Source organism: Oculina patagonica, chromosome 6 (genome assembly GCF_052425735.1).
Source record: "Oculina patagonica isolate OP01 chromosome 6, crgOcupat, whole genome shotgun sequence".
NCBI lineage: Eukaryota > Metazoa > Cnidaria > Anthozoa > Scleractinia > Oculinidae > Oculina > Oculina patagonica.
Genome location: NC_135763.1, coordinates 22,702,760 through 22,719,836, shown reverse-complemented (window position 1 = coordinate 22,719,836; position 17,077 = coordinate 22,702,760). Strand labels below are relative to the sequence as shown.

Here is a 17,077-nt window from a genome sequence, read left to right as displayed (position 1 = left end):
TTACTTTGCAGACGTAAAACCGCTTTAGAAAGGGCGGGCGCAAAGTCGAAAGTGAAAATAGCGGATGAATTCCAAACAAGCCGGCCGGTGTAAAATAGCTCATGAATTATTTGCGAAAAGGAGTTAGGACGTGTGTATCTTGCCCAAACTGTAATATCTTGAGCCATTATGACTGAGAGGAAGTTTCACTTGCGTATTGTACTCGACGCCTTCAAAAACACTCTACAAGAAGACGGAAATCTAGTGATGGACGAATATATCCGAGGCTATGACGAACTTTGTGTATTTTTCGATATGCTTGGAACGGTTTTTGGATTCATCACATCCGACGTCAGAGAGAAAATCGGAATCCTTCAAGAGCACCGCAGATCAGAGTCTGGAGATAAGTATGTTATAGTGCAGTCAATGTTTGAGTTTGAAATCGCCAATGATTTGACACAAAAGAAAACACCCCCCTTGTCTGGATCAAGGACGCTTCTAAGATTACACCGGGCTCTAGCGTTTACGATGCTTTTCATGAAAAAGTTGAGTGAGTCATCAGACAATGATTCTTCGTCGTCCATGGCTTCAGATGCTTATAATCAGTCTTTGGCAAACTTTCATCCTTGGCTAATCCGTAAGGCTGCCGTATGGGCCATGTACACTTTACCAAATGTCGGGGATTTAACCAAGAAAATATCAGCGCCAAATATGGATAAAGACGAAGCCAAGCGGTTGTTAAAAGAGGTTACAGAGGTGATAAAACCTGTTTATGATATCACTGAGGAACTTTATACGAGTCACGATCTTCATGGCCTTCCATGATCATAAGCTGTCATCCATTGTAGTGGGTATTTAGACTACCGGTAATTAAATTAAAATATATATTAATTTTTTTTCCATAATACTTTTTGTGAATTAAATTTTGACGTATCATGGTATTACTCACGGTTTGATTTGGCCCTGCTTACAAGGAGGTAGGGTAACCTTACTGCCAGGAAAACCCTAGCAAAAGTATTACGTAAGTTAGCCTGGGTTTACAAGCAAAGAGGGTCGTACCTAGGATTTTTTGTCTGCGGGGGCAAGTTTTCCTGGCGCTGGTAACTGGATTTTTCTAGTTTAGTTTTTCTTTATTTTCTTTAGTTTTCTTTGTTTTTTAGTTTTCCCGGCAGGGGCAACTGCCCCCTCCCCCCCCCCCCTTGCCCCTGCTAGGTACATGTACCTAGCAGGGGCAAAAGCCCTAGCAAAACTTTTCAGGTAGGGTAACCCAACCCTCTGGGACAACTGATGCATATATGCTTCAGTTAACGTTGTAAATAAAGCAACAGAATAGATGATAACCTTTATGTCAAAAGCTATATTGCTTTTTTATCACAGTTTCAGTTTCAGTAAAATCAGATTTCAATTTCTAAGCTCAGTAAAATCCCAAATGCTATTTTTTTAAGTTTGGAACACATTTGTCAGAGAAACTAAAAATAATTATGGTCCCGGTAATTGAATACCGTAAAATTCCGGTTATAAGCCCTGGGCTTATACAACTTCATGAGGGTTTTTGGGTGGGCTTATAAGTGGAGGGGCTTATATCCGGGAGGGCTTATAAGCGAAAAAAAAAAAAACGTTTCAAAACAGGCCACGGGAGTGTTGATCGGAATGCGTTTTTTAGTTAAAAACGCATAATAAAGCAACATTTAGCCCTTTTCGGTACTCTCATCTGGCAGAGGGGGGGTTTATATCCGGGGGGGGGGGGTGGGGGGTTATAATCGGATGTATTTTTTTGTTTCCAGGTAGATGGGCCTATAACCGGGGGGGCTTATAACCGGAATTTTACGGTATGCAGCAACAGTGGTAGCAAACATTTCTATCAAAAACTTTATTGCAAAAAGCTGTTATTCAAAAATAATTTCTTTCCATAGCAAATACAAATTTTTAATGACAATGATAATTTCTTGGTTGTTGATTTTGTCAGTATTTTTACCATATCCTGCTTCTTGGAGCCAAAATAAAGTTGTACTGAGTAGGTTAGTTGTCCCTAGCAGCGTGTTTATAAGGCAGCTAGGGTTACCCTGGTGTGGGGGTAACCCTTAGCTTACCAAGTGCTACGGTTACCCTAGCACCAGGGGAACCCTAACTGCCTTGTAAACTTGTCATTGGTAAATCATTTATTTCTTGCAGTAATAAATTCACGTCAGTAGGGTGCTTGAACCCTTAATTTTGCTATACAGAAAAGAACAACACTGTCTTCACACAAAGTAGTTTTTAAAAGAAAAGTCAAGTCTCCAGTTATTAAAAACTACTCGAATTACATCTGCCCTAAAACTCAATGACATTTACAAAATACAAGTTGGTTTCCTTTTCAGTTCATATATCTTGTTGGGTTTTCTTAATATTGAAATATGAAAAATGCAGTATACATGTTATGTAGATGCAGTTCAATGTCGGGTAATCAAATTAAAGTTGTCAAGTCTTTTTTGTCACAACGTAAAATTTCCTTATTCTTGTGTTACCATACTTGAAGTTTGTTTACAGTTTTCTGTTTCTATGGAGGTGTTGACCTCCTTTCGAAGTCAAAATAAAAGAAAAAAACATTAAATCAGACTGTTGGCCAGCTTCAACTTTATACTGTCGAGTCTTTTCTTTTTAAAAAGGAATGTCTACGATAGATGAAGTTTTATTCCGACCAGAGAAGATGGGGTTTGGCATAGGCAGATTAAGAGGGGCTTGGTGGGCAGCATTCTCCTTTATTTGGGAAAATATTTCTAGGCTGGGCCTCACATGCAACTGCTACAGGCTCTTGTCTGAACTTACTGGGTCTGCCCCTGACTACCCTAATGCTTAAACCCTCATTTGCTGCTTTGGGGTGCTAGAAACTTGAGGGACATCCTCTGGGAATCTTGTAGTTTCTTTCACAGCCATGCAGACTGTTGGCCAGCCAGAAGAGTTGTGTAACAATCTACATTCCGAATAACAATCTAAATGGATACAAATTGAATACTTTACTTGCATTGACATATTTTAATTCATTTAACAAGCAAAACTTTACAATAAATTATTTCTGATTTACCAACAAAAAAAGCTACCTGCTCCGTAGCAATATTAAAACTTACAAATTGCAACTATTACATTGTAACATAATACATTGATACCTTAAGCTACCTGGTAGCAGCATGGAAACTTACAAATGTTGACTATTACATTGTAACAGTATACTGCAAGCATTAAGAAACATTAATTTTAACAAAAGCTTAAGCACTTATTACTTCAACCTCATAAAAAAACTGAGGTTATTTCTGATACACACTGTAAACTACAAGACTAAATTTTCTTCGCTTCTTTGGAAATAGGTCACAGCAAATGCCAAATACTTCAAATTTCTTTGCATGTTATAAATAACAAGGTATTACATACCAGCAAACTGCATCATAGAGCTTAAAATAATTGTTACTAACAGTCATCTAATAACTGTAAACTATTGAAACACCTCCATCATACGAAGGGTCACTAAAAACACTTAAGGTTTATCATTACATTAAACTGAATATCAGGTTTTATGTTGTTTGTTTGTAGTTGTGCATACACAGTATGCATAATATAAAATCTTGAAAACAAAATTGTACAATACCTATAAATTTCCCTTCCGTAGAAGGGTTTCATAGACTGATTATATAATTTGCTTCTCAAAATCTTTGAGGATTAAATCGATACGATTCATCAAGTGGCTAACTGCCAAAAGACTGCTTGATACAAGCTACAAAGAACGTTACCAAAGTAACACAACTGAACGTTACACAACGTTTTGGGTCTCAACAAAAACTAACTAGTACTGAAAAAGTGCACTGAAATCAAGAGATCCAGCAAGTAAACCATCTTCAACTGAAGAGGCAACAAGCGAATCTTCGACTTCAGGTGACATAATAGCTTCTCCATACACTGAATCTTCCACAAATTCTTCAGATTTCTTTTCCATTGGATCATAGCCCAGGATCTTTGGGATGTCGCACAAAAACCGGTACACATATCTTTTCCCATGAACCTTCTCAATGACTGAATTGCCATAGTAGTAGCGGATACCACGGCTCAGTTTCTCGTAGTTCATGGTAGGCTTGTTTTTCTTCTTCCCCCACAACTTTGCCACTGTTGCGGGTTGTAGGATTTTGAACTCGTAGTCATCATCATGTGTCCACCTGATCATTTTTGAACAGTCAGGTGAAGTAACCAGCTCAAGTAAGAACTGCCACAGTTGGATTGGACCTTCACCTACAGGAACCAACAAGAAACCATTTTTCGAATATTTGATTTACAAAATATAACCTTTTGGTTTTTGATAGCCTGCAGTGCAGGCGCTTTCTGTGGGCACATGTACTACTAGTTCGCGATCAAGTAGATTTGCCGCCATGTTGGATGAGGGCAGAGAGAGTTGTTCTTTTCAGCCTCACTCCTATTCCCTAGAGTAAAAATCCAAGATGGCACCCACCCGATCAAAATGTGTTCGAATATGCTCGCTTAATACGCCTGCTTCGCAGGCAAGGTTATTTAACAAGTATGTACTATAAAAATTGTATGGACTGAATTTATTTTTATTAATTTTACATGTATAGCCATTAAATGGAAAGCACACAAACCAAATAACATGAAAAGAAAAAACTGGGAAAAACTGGGAAGTTGTTATATCAATTCTTCTGACTTCCAATTAACAAACTTGCACTACTTGTTTTACTGACCTCGATATTTCACCAGTGGCCTTGGCCCACGCTTTCTTCGTTTTGTTGGCTTTTGTGGTGTAGCTGATGGTTCTGTAAGTAAATAAAACTATTTAGTTCTCAGAAAGAGACACAAAAACATTTTTAGGTTAAAGTTAATGCATCTTGAAAGAAAACTCAAAGTTACCTTGTTTAATATAAATCTGTTTTCCAGTTTCTCTGGGTAATAAGGATGACCCTGCAGAAGAACTCATGCTTTCCAAGAATTCTAAATGAAAAGTAGCATACACTTACTTATAGATGACATGTAAATGGTTACACAAAATTCATACCTAATTAGAGGTAGTGAATGGTCCTTCAAAAAAATTCGTGTTGCGCAAAATTTTAGCCAAATTTCAGGGGTCTCGTCGTCTCGAATTTTTCTTTGACGTCTTCTCGTGGTCTCGCTTTCTTTTGAAAGCTAAAAAGGTCTCGGGATGGCAGAAAAGATGCCAGTCTGGCTGCTCACAAAGTCTCGCATTTACCATTCAACACCCCTCTAATTTCTTCTTAGAATTTCAATAAAAACTAATCAACCACTGAATATAATTTACAAACAAATTCTCGAAAGTACAGTGTAATAACTACAGAAATGTGTGGTAATCAATATGTGATTTTCACCAACCATCGATGTATTCAAGGTCACTAATGTCACTCTGTATGCCTTCATCAGTGCTGGAGGTGTTTGAACCAGCTTCACTGATGGACGGGCTGTGAGGACCTGGGCTGCTAACAGATGAACTGTACACTGAGTCGCCGCAAACTGGGGACTCTGGGGCCTCACTTTTAATTGTCATAATGCAGCTGGGTGGGTGTGGTGTGTTGGACGCCTCATCCAGCAGGTTGAATAGGACTGTAGGATCTGGAAGTTGATCGATATCTACAAAATGGTAAAAACAATTTACCTGTGTATGCATCTTAAACAAATTAATGTTATAAATATGATTACAAATCTTGTGTTTTTAGGTTCAACACATATTGGAACCTAGTTCAGTGGAACCCCGATATAACGATATGCCAAGGGGGCAGTAAAAGTATATCGTTATTTCGAGGAACCGTTATATCGGGGTTCCGTCCCATACATTTTACTATTGCCGGGACATAACATATTCATCGTTCAAGGAACCGTTATATCGGGGTTCCGTCCCATACATTTTACTATTGCCGGGACATAACATATTCATCGTTATATCTGGAATATCGTTATATCGAAGATCGTTATATCGGGGTTCCACAGTTGTATTAATGACCTAGCTGTCATGGGTCTCTTTTGTACTTCAGCGGTAAAATATCAGACCAGTGAACAGAAGGTAATACATTTGATGCCTGTTGGAGTAACTTGGAAAGATATTTTTTGAGTACTTAATTAGCTTGTGTCACTAACTGATTGACAATGATATGTTATTTTTGCCTTTACCCCACCTGGTCACCTCACAATGAAGACATGTAATCAATCAATTAACCAATCCATCAGTCCATCAATCTAGTTATCTACCTGTCTATATAGATCTATAGTATCCACATCTACATGTATCATGCAATACGCTAATTAATTTTGGTGGAAAAATTAGAAGAAAAAAAAACGCTGAAAAATCCCTATTAAAATCGTGCAGTAGCGATGTAACTGGACAGTAAAGCTGCTTTTTGGCTCAGACGTCTTGACCGAGGATACAGTCTTTGTCAAGCAGCACTCATTATCATATCAACAAAAATTGACAGAATATGAGGCCCCCTCAAAGCGGAGGCTAGTGTGGGCGGCGCCTCGAGCTCTAAAGAGGGAAAAATAAATTTTACATACCAAGATATCCAAGAAAAAAAAAAAAAAAACAAATGTGCATCTCCAGGAAGTCTTAGTAAACAGGTGTAAATTACAAGCTAAGCGAAAGTCATGAAACGCTTTCGAAACCTATGCATATTAGATAAACGCTGCTGGGGGACGAAAAATAAGTTTCTAAAACTGGAAAAAACGTGAAAAAAAAAAGAAATAAGCAAATAAATAAATTTAGCGATATAAAGTACCTCTACATCTCTCTGGATCGTTATTGAAAGCCGGGTTGTCTGAAATTCCATTAAAAAGAGCCTCCACCTCATCTCCCCCAAATCCGTACAGCTCATCCAAGAACATCTTTTTATGCGGGGCCTCTAACGCTGCGAATTTGACAGAGAACAAACATGGCCTTCAATACAAGACACAGCTCGAAAATTTTCCGCTTTCGATTCTAGAGTAGCGAGTAGATATTCAGAAAACGAAAGCCTTCAGTATAAGGAAAAACTCACGATACACATTTAGCGGCTTTACCTGCTCTCTTTGCTGTATTTGTTTTCTGATCCATATAAACTTCATGAGGATAATGCATCAAGCGTTCATATCCAGGCGCTGGAGTAGCTTCTGGAACGCCAGGTTGATTCGCGTGAAGCAGGCTCCAATGAGTCATCTGTGTAAACTGGTCCACTTGGAAAGTTCTCATATAGTTGAACCACTGAAAAAAAAAGAGAATGAAATACAACTTGAACATCTGCCACGACGAGACAGGAAGTTCTAAGAACAACCTCTGCAAAACTCTCTCAGCGGCCGATTGCAATCGAAACTGTATTTCTGCCTTTCTATAATGTACTAAAACTATCTCTTTGGAAATATTTATTCTGAGTTGTGCTTTGAAAACTCGGGTATAACGACATCTTTTTGAACGTCTCAAGTGATCAGAGAAATTTCACCCCACGCTGTGCTGAAGGGAAGTTGCATGAATAACATCAGCCAGCCAAAAACGACGAAAACATTTTCTAAACCTACCTCCATTTTATTGTGCAAAATCCTTCCAGAATTAAATGTACTTGCCATCTCATTAGACAGTTCTATAAAAATGAAAGGTATATAAACATAAATGAATACATATAGTATTTCAAAACCTTTCATATATCGACTCGTGTTCGTCCAAAGACAGTGCCAAAGAGGAAGTCGAAATCTTACGCCGCTAAAACACGGTGAAAAAAATTCTGAAAAGTGTCTCAAAGAAATCAAGCATACCTTCCACGTCCAAGCAATTAAACTTCAACTTTGAAATGTGTTCTTCGGTAAACTTTTCTCGTTTCTGGGGACCAAGAAACAGCATCAACTGTACTCTAACGCAAGGACTAACAAATTGCGGAACTTTTCCCGTTCTTTTGAGTTTTGTATATGTTTTGTACTTAGGGCCCAAGCCTTTGCGCGGTAGTTGGTTACTTCCTTGGTTACCTGCCCTGGGGGCAGAGTAACCAAGGAAGTTGTTCCAGCACCCCAGGGGGTAAGGGACAACCGAAAATATCGATGACGCGACGTCGCCGGAAGTGATAAGGGTAACTTAACGAAATACTGTCGATCTACTCAAATGTTGCGTGCAGTGCTACATTTCTGTTAATTTACACCTGTGCGCTAATCGTTAAATTCCTAAATAAATGAAATAAGCCCTTGGCTTGTATAGTAAAAACCCACATATAAGAACCTAAAGTTTAAGAACCTGTTAGCCCAAAATTTCCATTTAAACCAACTTTTAACATATAAAAAACTATTTATAAATATTTAAGCCTAAAATTTAAAACAAGTTCTTCTTTTCAGGTTCAAGCCCACCTGAAAGGAAGGTTGAGAAAATACAGTAGAAATCTGCATATGATATGCAGACTTATTTTGGGTGGAAATTTGTGTTTTGTATAAATCAACCGTTTCAAACTCCAGTAAAACAAAGGGATTTTAAAAGGGCTCATTTGATTGGCTGTCCCCTTTTGTTAAAAAGGAGCCAATCAAATCATGTGTCCCTAGAGCCACTTGTTTCTTGCACAGCCTAGTCAGCCAGATAAGAAAGACCTTCCAAGGGGTTTTGGCGACAGGCAACATTGCTCCAAAATTGCTAAAATTGTAGCGACAATCTTGTTCCACAGCACCGACAGCTGACAGAAAATAGCACTGAAAGGGTGCATATTTGTGACAGCGACAACGTTTTCCTCACCAAACAGACGACAAGTGAGTTGGAAACGAGCGACAAAGCAACATCAGAAACCCCCTGGCCTTGGAAAGCCTCATAAGAGGACAAGCAGCTGTGGCGATGAGAATAACAAACAGTTAGACCACCACGCCACCCTATAATTGGAAAAGTTAACATAAGCCCATGTGCTTATACTCAAAAGGATCTTTTTTTTTTTTTGTTTGGTAGGGGGGGATGGGGAGCTGATTTTCAGGGGGACTTATTTTCGGAATTTCATGGCAACCTGTGATTGATGCTTGTCAACTGTTTGGATGTGACATCTGTGTATAAAATGTTACAGCTGCTACATTTTTCTTGAAAATGGTGCCAAGATAACACAGAAACACTGTTCCCTTTCCACTCATTTTTATTTATTTAATATTGGTAAGTGTCTTTGCATATGTAGCAGAATAGACCTGTTTAGCCACATATGTAAATTGCACATTTCAGATCATGTGATGTTCTTCAGAGAATTGCTCCTTTGTTTATCTGGAAATTATTCATTCATTCCCACGTGAATTTGTTTGAAGTTGAAAGAAATAATTCTCAAGGGTAACATCACGTGGTCTAAAATGGAACAACAAGCAAACAAAGCTAAAAAATTTATTAAACATTTCTTGTAGGATTAGGAAATTCAACAACAATTTAAAATATCTTATAATCTCCAGTGTAGGAGATCAGCCTAGTTTCATTTTTGTTCCTGTGTGCACCTTGACTTCATCTTAGTACATACACAAACAAAAACAGTTTAGCCAATGTATGTTATTTTAAATACTTGGACTATGTCGTTGACCAGTGAAACCATTATAAAACTATAACTACAGTAGGAAACTACTTATTCTCAGGGCATGACAGTGAGTGGACACCACCCAGTATAAAAATCCAACTCTTACTTACTTTTCCTCATCGGGCCCATGAGGACTCGTGAGGCCAAAAAAAAATCCAACTAAACCAGATAAAATCCCTCTTTACTCAAAAGAAATAATTAGAAACAATTTTTTAAATTGTTTCTAATTATTGAAAAAGTACATACCAGTGATGCACAGAAACCCCATATAATCACAAGAACTGCAATGGAAATCACTAGATGACTGCTTCTGTCATCTCACTATTAACTTTATAAAATAAAATTTGTCTTTATGGCATTATTTTTTAGAATTTACTGTATTCTTATAATATTTATAAAATACACACATAACTAGTCAAACACAACCAAATGTCTAATTTGATAAAATCCTTCAAACCCAGTTAAATCTTATCATATGATTGGGTTTGACTGCATTTCATAATCAAACACAATCAAATTCACAAACACCTATTTAAGGTCATTGCCCTGTTTTGCATTGCGCATCCTTACTGCGCAGAATTTTACGCATAATTAGCGCGCGCGCGCGCGAGCACATCAACAAAATGGCGGCTTTTTTCTATGCGGCTTAGTCCGCGAGAGAAGTAAATTGTCACTTTCTCCTAAACGAGCCTGGTGACCTATCAATTTTTTCTAATATTTTGGGTGTAGCGATCAAATTCTGTCTGTAAAATGAAATCAGATCAATTCATTTGTTTGAAAAATAAATTATCGCTAAAAAAGTGTACTTTGCCAGTACCCGCAGAGGAATTATAAAGGAATTATATGGAATATACATGGTCGTCCTGCTCCTAAACGAATCTGGTGACCCCCTTTTTTATTTCAAAATTTAAGTTCCCTTGAAGTAATAAACCAGTAGGCGAAGTTTGGTTAAAAATCTATGTTCAGTTTTATTTCGGGGCAATGACCTTAAATGGTGATTCAATAAAGGCACTCTTTTTTAAGTTAGTTTTTATATAATAGTTTTGATTTCTAGGTATATTTCATTTTACTGTACATTATCTTAGGACTTTTTTGTAAACCACACATGTGATGGAAAGTTTTCTAATTAAAGGTTATTATTATTTTTGCAAACTCTTGTCTACTGCAATAAATAATAATTGTTTATGCTCAAAAATCAAATCCATAGTCCCGAATGTTTTGGTTTGATTGTATTCAATTATGGAACAAAATCAAATCTGACAGTTTGGTTGAGTTCTTGTTTACACTTTTAGATTGCCTGGACCACATCCTGACTGCACAGAATAAGAAAAAAAAAATTTCTCACTACAGTCAAAACTCTCTTTAAAGATACCTTCACAATACAGGCAACTCTACAATATGGGCAGTTCACTTGGTTCTTAAGAAATCAGAAGTCACATAATCCTTACCTCTATAAGGCAGACACTCAGTTGTGATGTTCATATTCAGTGGCTGATGTGGGGGGGAGGGCTCCCTACTTTTGTTAAAAGCCTTTTATTTTTCAGTGACTCTCCCTGTTAAGTGTTTTTGGGAGTATCTTATTGTTACTTATTTTCGTGGGACTTAATTTTTGCCAAAAAATCGCGAAATTAACTACCCACAAAAATTTGTTTTAAAAGTTTTCTATTGTATTTTTTATGTTAATTTCGTATTTTTGGCCAAATCGCGAAAAATATAGTTCCGCGAAATATGCCTTTTCTATTTCGCAAAATTAAGTTCACGCAAAAATAAGTAACAATAAGGTACACACAAGTCTGGATCTGCCACTGATATTAAAGAGGTTTTCTTGTTCTCTACCAACTATGGGTAGATTTGCAAACAGTTCTATCAACTTGCAACAAATAATTCTGATTGACCATTCACATCTTCTGCATTTTGCAGATGATCAAGGCAACTTGTTGTTTGTTAGGAAGAGGTACTCTCAGTAGAGACAAATGTTAATACATAACAAATTCTGTTATGTAATGTGTCTCCATTGACGCAGACCTATTGGTGCTATGGTACAACTAACAATATATAACAACCCAAACATTAAATTCAGTTTAGCAGTCTGTCTGGGCAATAACATTAGTTTTCCTTCTCTGAAGTTTCTTTCCAGCTTAAATGCCATTCCAAGCGTGGTTAGGGGTATAAGGAAACGTACAGACAGATTAACAGACAGCACTGCACATATAACATACGGAGCAAGCAGCAGGAGACAGTATAGTACATAAGAGAGTTGATGGCCAAGAATGATAGCCAAAGTTACTGCCCCGGCTCTCTTGTCTGCCTCCAAGTCTCTTGTATTGTTACTATGTAGAATAGCCTCCGTGCTCAAAGCCACAGGAATCGCGTAAAACAACGGAAACCACGCCACACTTCCACATTGCGTAAGGAATGAAAACAACACTGCCAAAGGACCAAACGTGATCACAATTACAATATCGCCGACTCCGTAATATTTAAGCCCAACACCTCCAGTGTATAAAAACGAACCAGAGAGGCCTCCGAAGAACAAGAATGACAAATGTTCCATCTTTGCTGGTGACAATCCGACTAAAAACACGAGGGCAAAACTGGCAAGGCCGTACGATACGACACCCAAATTGACAACTTCTTTCGGAGTCAAATGATGATCAACTAATGTGCGATCGTCGGAAACTTTACTGTCAACTCCTTTCATGTAGTCGTAATAAGTGTTTACTAGATTTCCGGCGGCGTGTACCCCAAGAACCGCGACCATTGTTAAAAGGAGTAAAATAAAGCTAAAGTTCCCGGTTGTTTTCCAACACAGAACAGCTCCTAAAACAACTGGAATAAACGATGCTGAAAATGACCATGGTCTTAATGCCAACAGATAGGATGAGAGTTTGAGGGCTCTAGTCGCTTTTTGCTGTTTCTCTGTACCATTCATAGCAAAATGCTCCAAGAATCCAAGCTAATCCTCGATACTACGAGATGAACAGCGAAAGAATCTTGTCATCGATCTTGTCCATGTGACTGGCTGTGATTGCTGGCGCTGTTTGGGGCAGTGGTAGCCAAGGTACGTTATGTAGCAGTCACATAGTATCTTTTCAAATGAGGCACATATTCGATTCCAGTATTATACTAATGAAAATGCAAATATCTGATTAAATGAGGAAATAATTGAAAATTGTTGAATTGGAAGTACTTTAGGGTCCAACCATTTTACTTTTGAGGGGGGAATGGGTGATTTTGAAAAAAATATCCTGCAAGCGCATGCATGCAAGAAAAAATTTCCCGACATGACAGTGGTAAAAAAAAAATTCATGCGTGAACAGTGGGCTGGCAACAAATTTCTGGCAAGATATTTCCTGGGTTGACGCATTCAACTTTTAATATCTGCAAACTGTTGAAAGATTTTAGCATCTGAACTTAGGTGTTGTTGTTGTTGTTCGTCCTTCGTATTCGAAGATGACCATAAGACATCTAGATTCTTTGGTGAGTCCGGAGATGGCTGATAAGGCCAATCTGGGCAAGGAAGCCTCTCCCACATGTGGAGCAGAAGTGGGTAGGGGCTGTGCTGATGGTGCTGACGGCTCTTCCCTTGCGTACTGCTCGCTTCTCCTCGGCTTGACGGGACCTACGTTTCTCTGCTGCCTGGGCTGTTTTGGTGATGCATTGGCGCCAGGAGGGTCTGTCGGAGGCAAGAGACTCCAAGGAATCAGTGTTGATGTTAAAGTCTTTTAGGGAGATTTTCAGACTGTCCTTGTAACGCTTTCGTTGCCCTCCAACTGTGCGCTTGCCAGAGTAGAGTTCTCGGTAAAAGAGCTGCTTTGGAATGCGATCGTCTGGCATGCGAGAGACGTGGCCTGCCCATCTCAGCTGGGCCTTGCGCGTGGTGGTTATGGCGCTGGGAAGGTCTGCCTGCTTCAGTACTTCTGTGTCCGGGACTTTATCCTGCCAGCGAATGTGGAGAATGTTTCGGAGGCACCTCAGATGGAAGTGGTTGATCAGCTTCTCATGCCGTCTGTACGCAGTCCAGGTTTCGCAACCCTACAGTAGGGTGGTGAGGACCACAGCACGGTAGACTTTAAGCTTGGTATTGAGGCTGATTCCTTTTCTCTCCCAGACTTTCTCCCGCAGTCTCCCGAACGAGCTGCATGCCTTGGAGATTCTGTTGTTGATCTCAGCGTCAATGTTTACATTGCGAGAGAGTGTGCTGCCTAGGTATGTGAAAGACTCAACTGCCTGTAGTGCCTGACCATTCACCGTTACCTGCGGCTCGTGGTACTGCTTGTCCGAAGCTGGCTGGTACATTACTTCTGTCTTCTTAATTTGGTGCTGATTGTGAGGCCGAAGTTGTTTCAGGCTGTGGAAAAACTGTCCATCTCCGCTTGCTCATTGCCGGCATTGATGGCACAGTCGTCAGCAAAGAGAAGGTCTCTGAGAACAGTCTCCTTCACCTTCGTGACGACCTGCAACCTCCTGGGGTTGAACAGTTTTCCGTCGCACCGGTACCTGATGTCGAGGCCAGGGCCCGGCTGCATAAAAATACTTAAGATTACGGGCGATTTTCTGCAACAGCTTTCTGTGTTCCGGTGAATGTTTTCAAAGCGTTTTGGTTTTTCCACTGCTCTTTAGTACATTTTCTCCCGATTACTCCTTATAGGCACGGAAGAAAACCCCTCAGAGCACAGGGAATGGCTGCAGAAAATCTCACGTAATCTTAAGTATTTTTATGCAACTGGGCTCAGGATCACAGTCCCTGAAGGCGTCAGACAGCATTGCCGAGAACATCAAGCTGAACAGCGTCGGGGCCAGGGCCAAGAATAGGCGAGACGTACGAGTGATCAAAGCCATGTGTGGCGCCGACTGCTGGACGGACCATCGCCTGATTATCTCAAAATTGAATTAATACCGATCTTGGTACATTTTTTTTTTCTCAAATTCAAGATCACGCCTGGTGTTGTGACTTGAAGAACAATGTTTTGAATGCACTCTAAATCGAGGATGCCAGAATACATGTAGCTGCTGGAACACGGCGGAAGTAAACTTTATTATAAATAAATTTGATACAAATATGCAAAGTTTTAAAAAGCTCTTTATTCAACTGTAGACAACTTGTGATTTTGCTCCAGGACTACTAAAACAGCCTCCAATGGCAAATTGTCATTCTCTTATACAATGTAGTCTGGTAGACACAAACGAAGATATTTATTACACTAAATATCTATCCCATAAAACCACTCCGTGATACATGCAAAAAAAATTCGGACGTTTAATTTTCGGACAAAACTTTCGTACACTTTGGTGAAACATGGCTAAAGTAAATTTACGCCTACAAAACACGAATTAGAGTAAAACAACATTTGTGAAAATGATAGTTTTGCTGCACTCTCAAGGTTTTACAGATACACCGATGCGAAAATAACACAAATACTATCAAGCCGTTATGTTTTTCAAGCCATGTCTCAACTAGAGTTCGCTCCATAAAGGAAACTCAGTTCAAAGTTTTGGAGTTCAAAGTGGCTTATATGATCTGCTACAAGATCTTCAAAATGATCATATGGCTCTAGATCCTCGGTTACAGCTTCTACTATTTCTGCCATCCCAAAATCCTTCCTTGTCAAGTCGGGTTTATTTGTGTACTTAAAACAGTTATACTGTACTGTAGATATTTCGGAGGTTTTAAATTTCAGACGCTTAAAAATTTCGGACGGTTTTATTTTCGGACACTCTTATTGTCCAAAATTTAAATCGTACGAATGTAGGTCCTTTATTTCAATGACTCCAAAACGAAGAAGTCTGGTGCACCCCTCCTCTGGGGGGTTAGGACGATAGGACTGCTAACAATTCAGACTACATTACCGATTGAATGCTTTAAAATTAGTGTCTTATAGCAAGTATATTAGATCACTTTTACTGGTTTTGTAAATTCACTGTACTCACATGTAGAATTAATTAAAACTAGAGAAAGTTAATTTTTTGTGTTATGTGTTCAACATTCTGTCGTTAAATCAACAGTCATCTAGAAATTTAACTTTCTGGGGGTTAGGAGGGGTGATTCAGTTTGAAAAAAAATCCTGCAAGCTCACGCATGCAAGAAAAAAATTCCTGCACAAGACCATCGTCCGAAAAAAATTCGAGCATTTACAGTGGGTTGAAAAAAATTCACGCCCACACCAAATCACCCATCCCCCCCCCACCCCCCCACCCCCCCCCCCCGCTCAGAAGTAAGATGGCTGGCCCATTAGTAATTTCGATTTCTATGAGGTCATAGTTGACTCGGTTGCCTTACAGAAATTTGAGCTCATGCTCTAATTGTTTAATATAGAAAGGACTAACCTGTTTATAGTTTTTTTTTCAACAGTTATAAAACCACAATAAAAGTCCTATACGAAACAACGGGATATAAAGCGTTAAAATTTGGCATTGAGTGACTGTTCAGAATTTGCATTTCTTGTGAAGACAACACCTGCCTCCGGTTAGGGATGGACTATTATACCTTTTGAGGGGGGAAGACGAAGTGGGAGGGCTAGGCAATTTTTCTGAACAATTTTTTTCCAGCTTCATAATGTGGGAGGCCTATTCTGTCAAAAATGGTATAGAAAAGGATAAGGGTTTGGACCACCGGGCGCCGGAGCCTCCCCGAATGAAACTGTGTTGAGTAACCCCCCTCCGGGTCTCGTTTTTTTTGCCGCAATTTAGAAATTTCCTCTCGCGTGTCGTCTCTTCTAAAGAGAGAGCGACAGCTCGCAGTGTTAGCGCAAGGAAATCTAGCAGATCTAGGGTGTCTCTTTGAATTTAATGGGGTGGGTTGAAAAGATGTACAGAGAATAGGGATGAGCCCGTGGTGAAGGCCCGTTTACACAGGCGATTTTTGATGCGGCTTTTGTCGCGCTTTCCGATCGTTGCAACTTTTGTCGCGCTTGAGCTCCCGATGAAAATCCCACGAAAATCGCAAGTGTAACTAACTAACGGCAATTTCAGTGCGATATCGAGGAGATTTCGAACATGTTTGAAACTTCCGCAAGATCGCGACGACAAATCACGCCCAAACACCGCTAGTTTACATTTTCATCGCGAGCTCGAGCGCGACAAAAGCCGCATCACAAATCCCCTGTGTAAAGGGGCCTTTACAGACGATCTGTCGTCGTCATAGCGGTGAAAGTGTTGTGTTGTCGGTCTGGGCAACAAGTTCTGTTGTTTTCAAGTAAGGTGTCGTTACCCGATCTGTCGTGATGATTAGTTGCTATGGGAACAAATACCGGCGAGTTCAGGGACTTATTCTATGAAGTCGTTGCTCGCACTGTTCTCTGATTGGTAAATAATCATACAAAATTGGACTTGTTTCTTGGTTGTCCATGGTTTTCCACTCTGCTGGCATCACGTGTTATCAAACACATCACAACACATACTAGTTTGTGTCTTATTCTCAATTTTATTTAAAACAAAAAAGTCCACAAATCAAACGCAAAAGATTTACGCAAAGTGAGAATCAATTTGCGCTGCCTTTGTGGTTGGTTAGTGGAACAATGTCAAGTTCTTTATCAAATTTCTGAGCGCCTTTTAAAATTCTTTCTAAGCGCCAAAATCGT

The 17,077-nt window shown here is 39.4% G+C and overlaps 4 protein-coding genes across 4 annotated transcripts; 1 reads left to right on the top strand and 3 right to left on the bottom strand.

Annotated features, from left to right (window-relative positions):
• The first annotated feature begins 46 nt into the window (after positions 1 to 46).
• On the top strand, positions 47 to 2,574 carry LOC144657185 (ceramide-1-phosphate transfer protein-like). The gene has a single exon (XM_078517500.1). The coding sequence runs from the start codon at positions 169 to 171 to the stop codon at positions 802 to 804; it is 636 nt and encodes a 211-aa protein (XP_078373626.1). The 5' UTR covers positions 47 to 168; the 3' UTR covers positions 805 to 2,574.
• Positions 2,575 to 2,968: 394 nt separating this feature from the next.
• Positions 2,969 to 7,896, bottom strand: LOC144657145 (uncharacterized). Its single transcript, XM_078517453.1, has 8 exons — positions 7,741 to 7,896; positions 7,507 to 7,568; positions 7,015 to 7,195; positions 6,735 to 6,863; positions 5,341 to 5,595; positions 4,864 to 4,944; positions 4,698 to 4,769; positions 2,969 to 4,233 (listed from the first exon to the last, which is right to left on the bottom strand). The coding sequence occupies exons 1-8, from the start codon at positions 7,823 to 7,825 to the stop codon at positions 3,794 to 3,796; spliced, it is 1,305 nt and encodes a 434-aa protein (XP_078373579.1). The 5' UTR covers positions 7,826 to 7,896; the 3' UTR covers positions 2,969 to 3,793.
• Positions 7,897 to 9,299: 1,403 nt separating this feature from the next.
• Positions 9,300 to 12,518, bottom strand: LOC144657159 (ubiA prenyltransferase domain-containing protein 1-like). Its single transcript, XM_078517467.1, has one exon. The coding sequence runs from the start codon at positions 12,427 to 12,429 to the stop codon at positions 11,494 to 11,496; it is 936 nt and encodes a 311-aa protein (XP_078373593.1). The 5' UTR covers positions 12,430 to 12,518; the 3' UTR covers positions 9,300 to 11,493.
• Positions 12,519 to 12,965: 447 nt separating this feature from the next.
• Positions 12,966 to 13,796, bottom strand: LOC144657934 (uncharacterized). Its single transcript, XM_078518272.1, has 2 exons — positions 13,554 to 13,796; positions 12,966 to 13,436 (listed from the first exon to the last, which is right to left on the bottom strand). The coding sequence occupies exons 1-2, from the start codon at positions 13,794 to 13,796 to the stop codon at positions 12,966 to 12,968; spliced, it is 714 nt and encodes a 237-aa protein (XP_078374398.1).
• Between the last annotated feature and the right edge of the window lie 3,281 nt (positions 13,797 to 17,077).

What these genes read in the sequence shown, in the direction of transcription:
- LOC144657185 (XM_078517500.1), top strand. Translation starts at nt 169, where the DNA reads ATGACTGAGAGGAAGTTTCACTTGCGTATTGTACTCGACGCCTTCAAA.
- LOC144657145 (XM_078517453.1), bottom strand. Translation starts at nt 7,825, where the DNA reads ATGCTGTTTCTTGGTCCCCAGAAACGAGAAAAGTTTACCGAAGAACAC. An exon ending in TAATTGCTTGGACGTGGAAG is followed by an intron (nt 7,569 to 7,740) that starts GTATGCTTGATT and finishes TCATTTTTATAG; the next exon opens with AACTGTCTAATGAGATGGCA. An exon ending in TGACCTTGAATACATCGATG is followed by an intron (nt 4,945 to 5,340) that starts GTTGGTGAAAAT and finishes CTTTTCATTTAG; the next exon opens with AATTCTTGGAAAGCATGAGT.
- LOC144657159 (XM_078517467.1), bottom strand. Translation starts at nt 12,429, where the DNA reads ATGAATGGTACAGAGAAACAGCAAAAAGCGACTAGAGCCCTCAAACTC.
- LOC144657934 (XM_078518272.1), bottom strand. Translation starts at nt 13,796, where the DNA reads ATGTACCAGCCAGCTTCGGACAAGCAGTACCACGAGCCGCAGGTAACG. An exon ending in TTAAAGTCTACCGTGCTGTG is followed by an intron (nt 13,437 to 13,553) that starts GTCCTCACCACC and finishes ATTCGCTGGCAG; the next exon opens with GATAAAGTCCCGGACACAGA.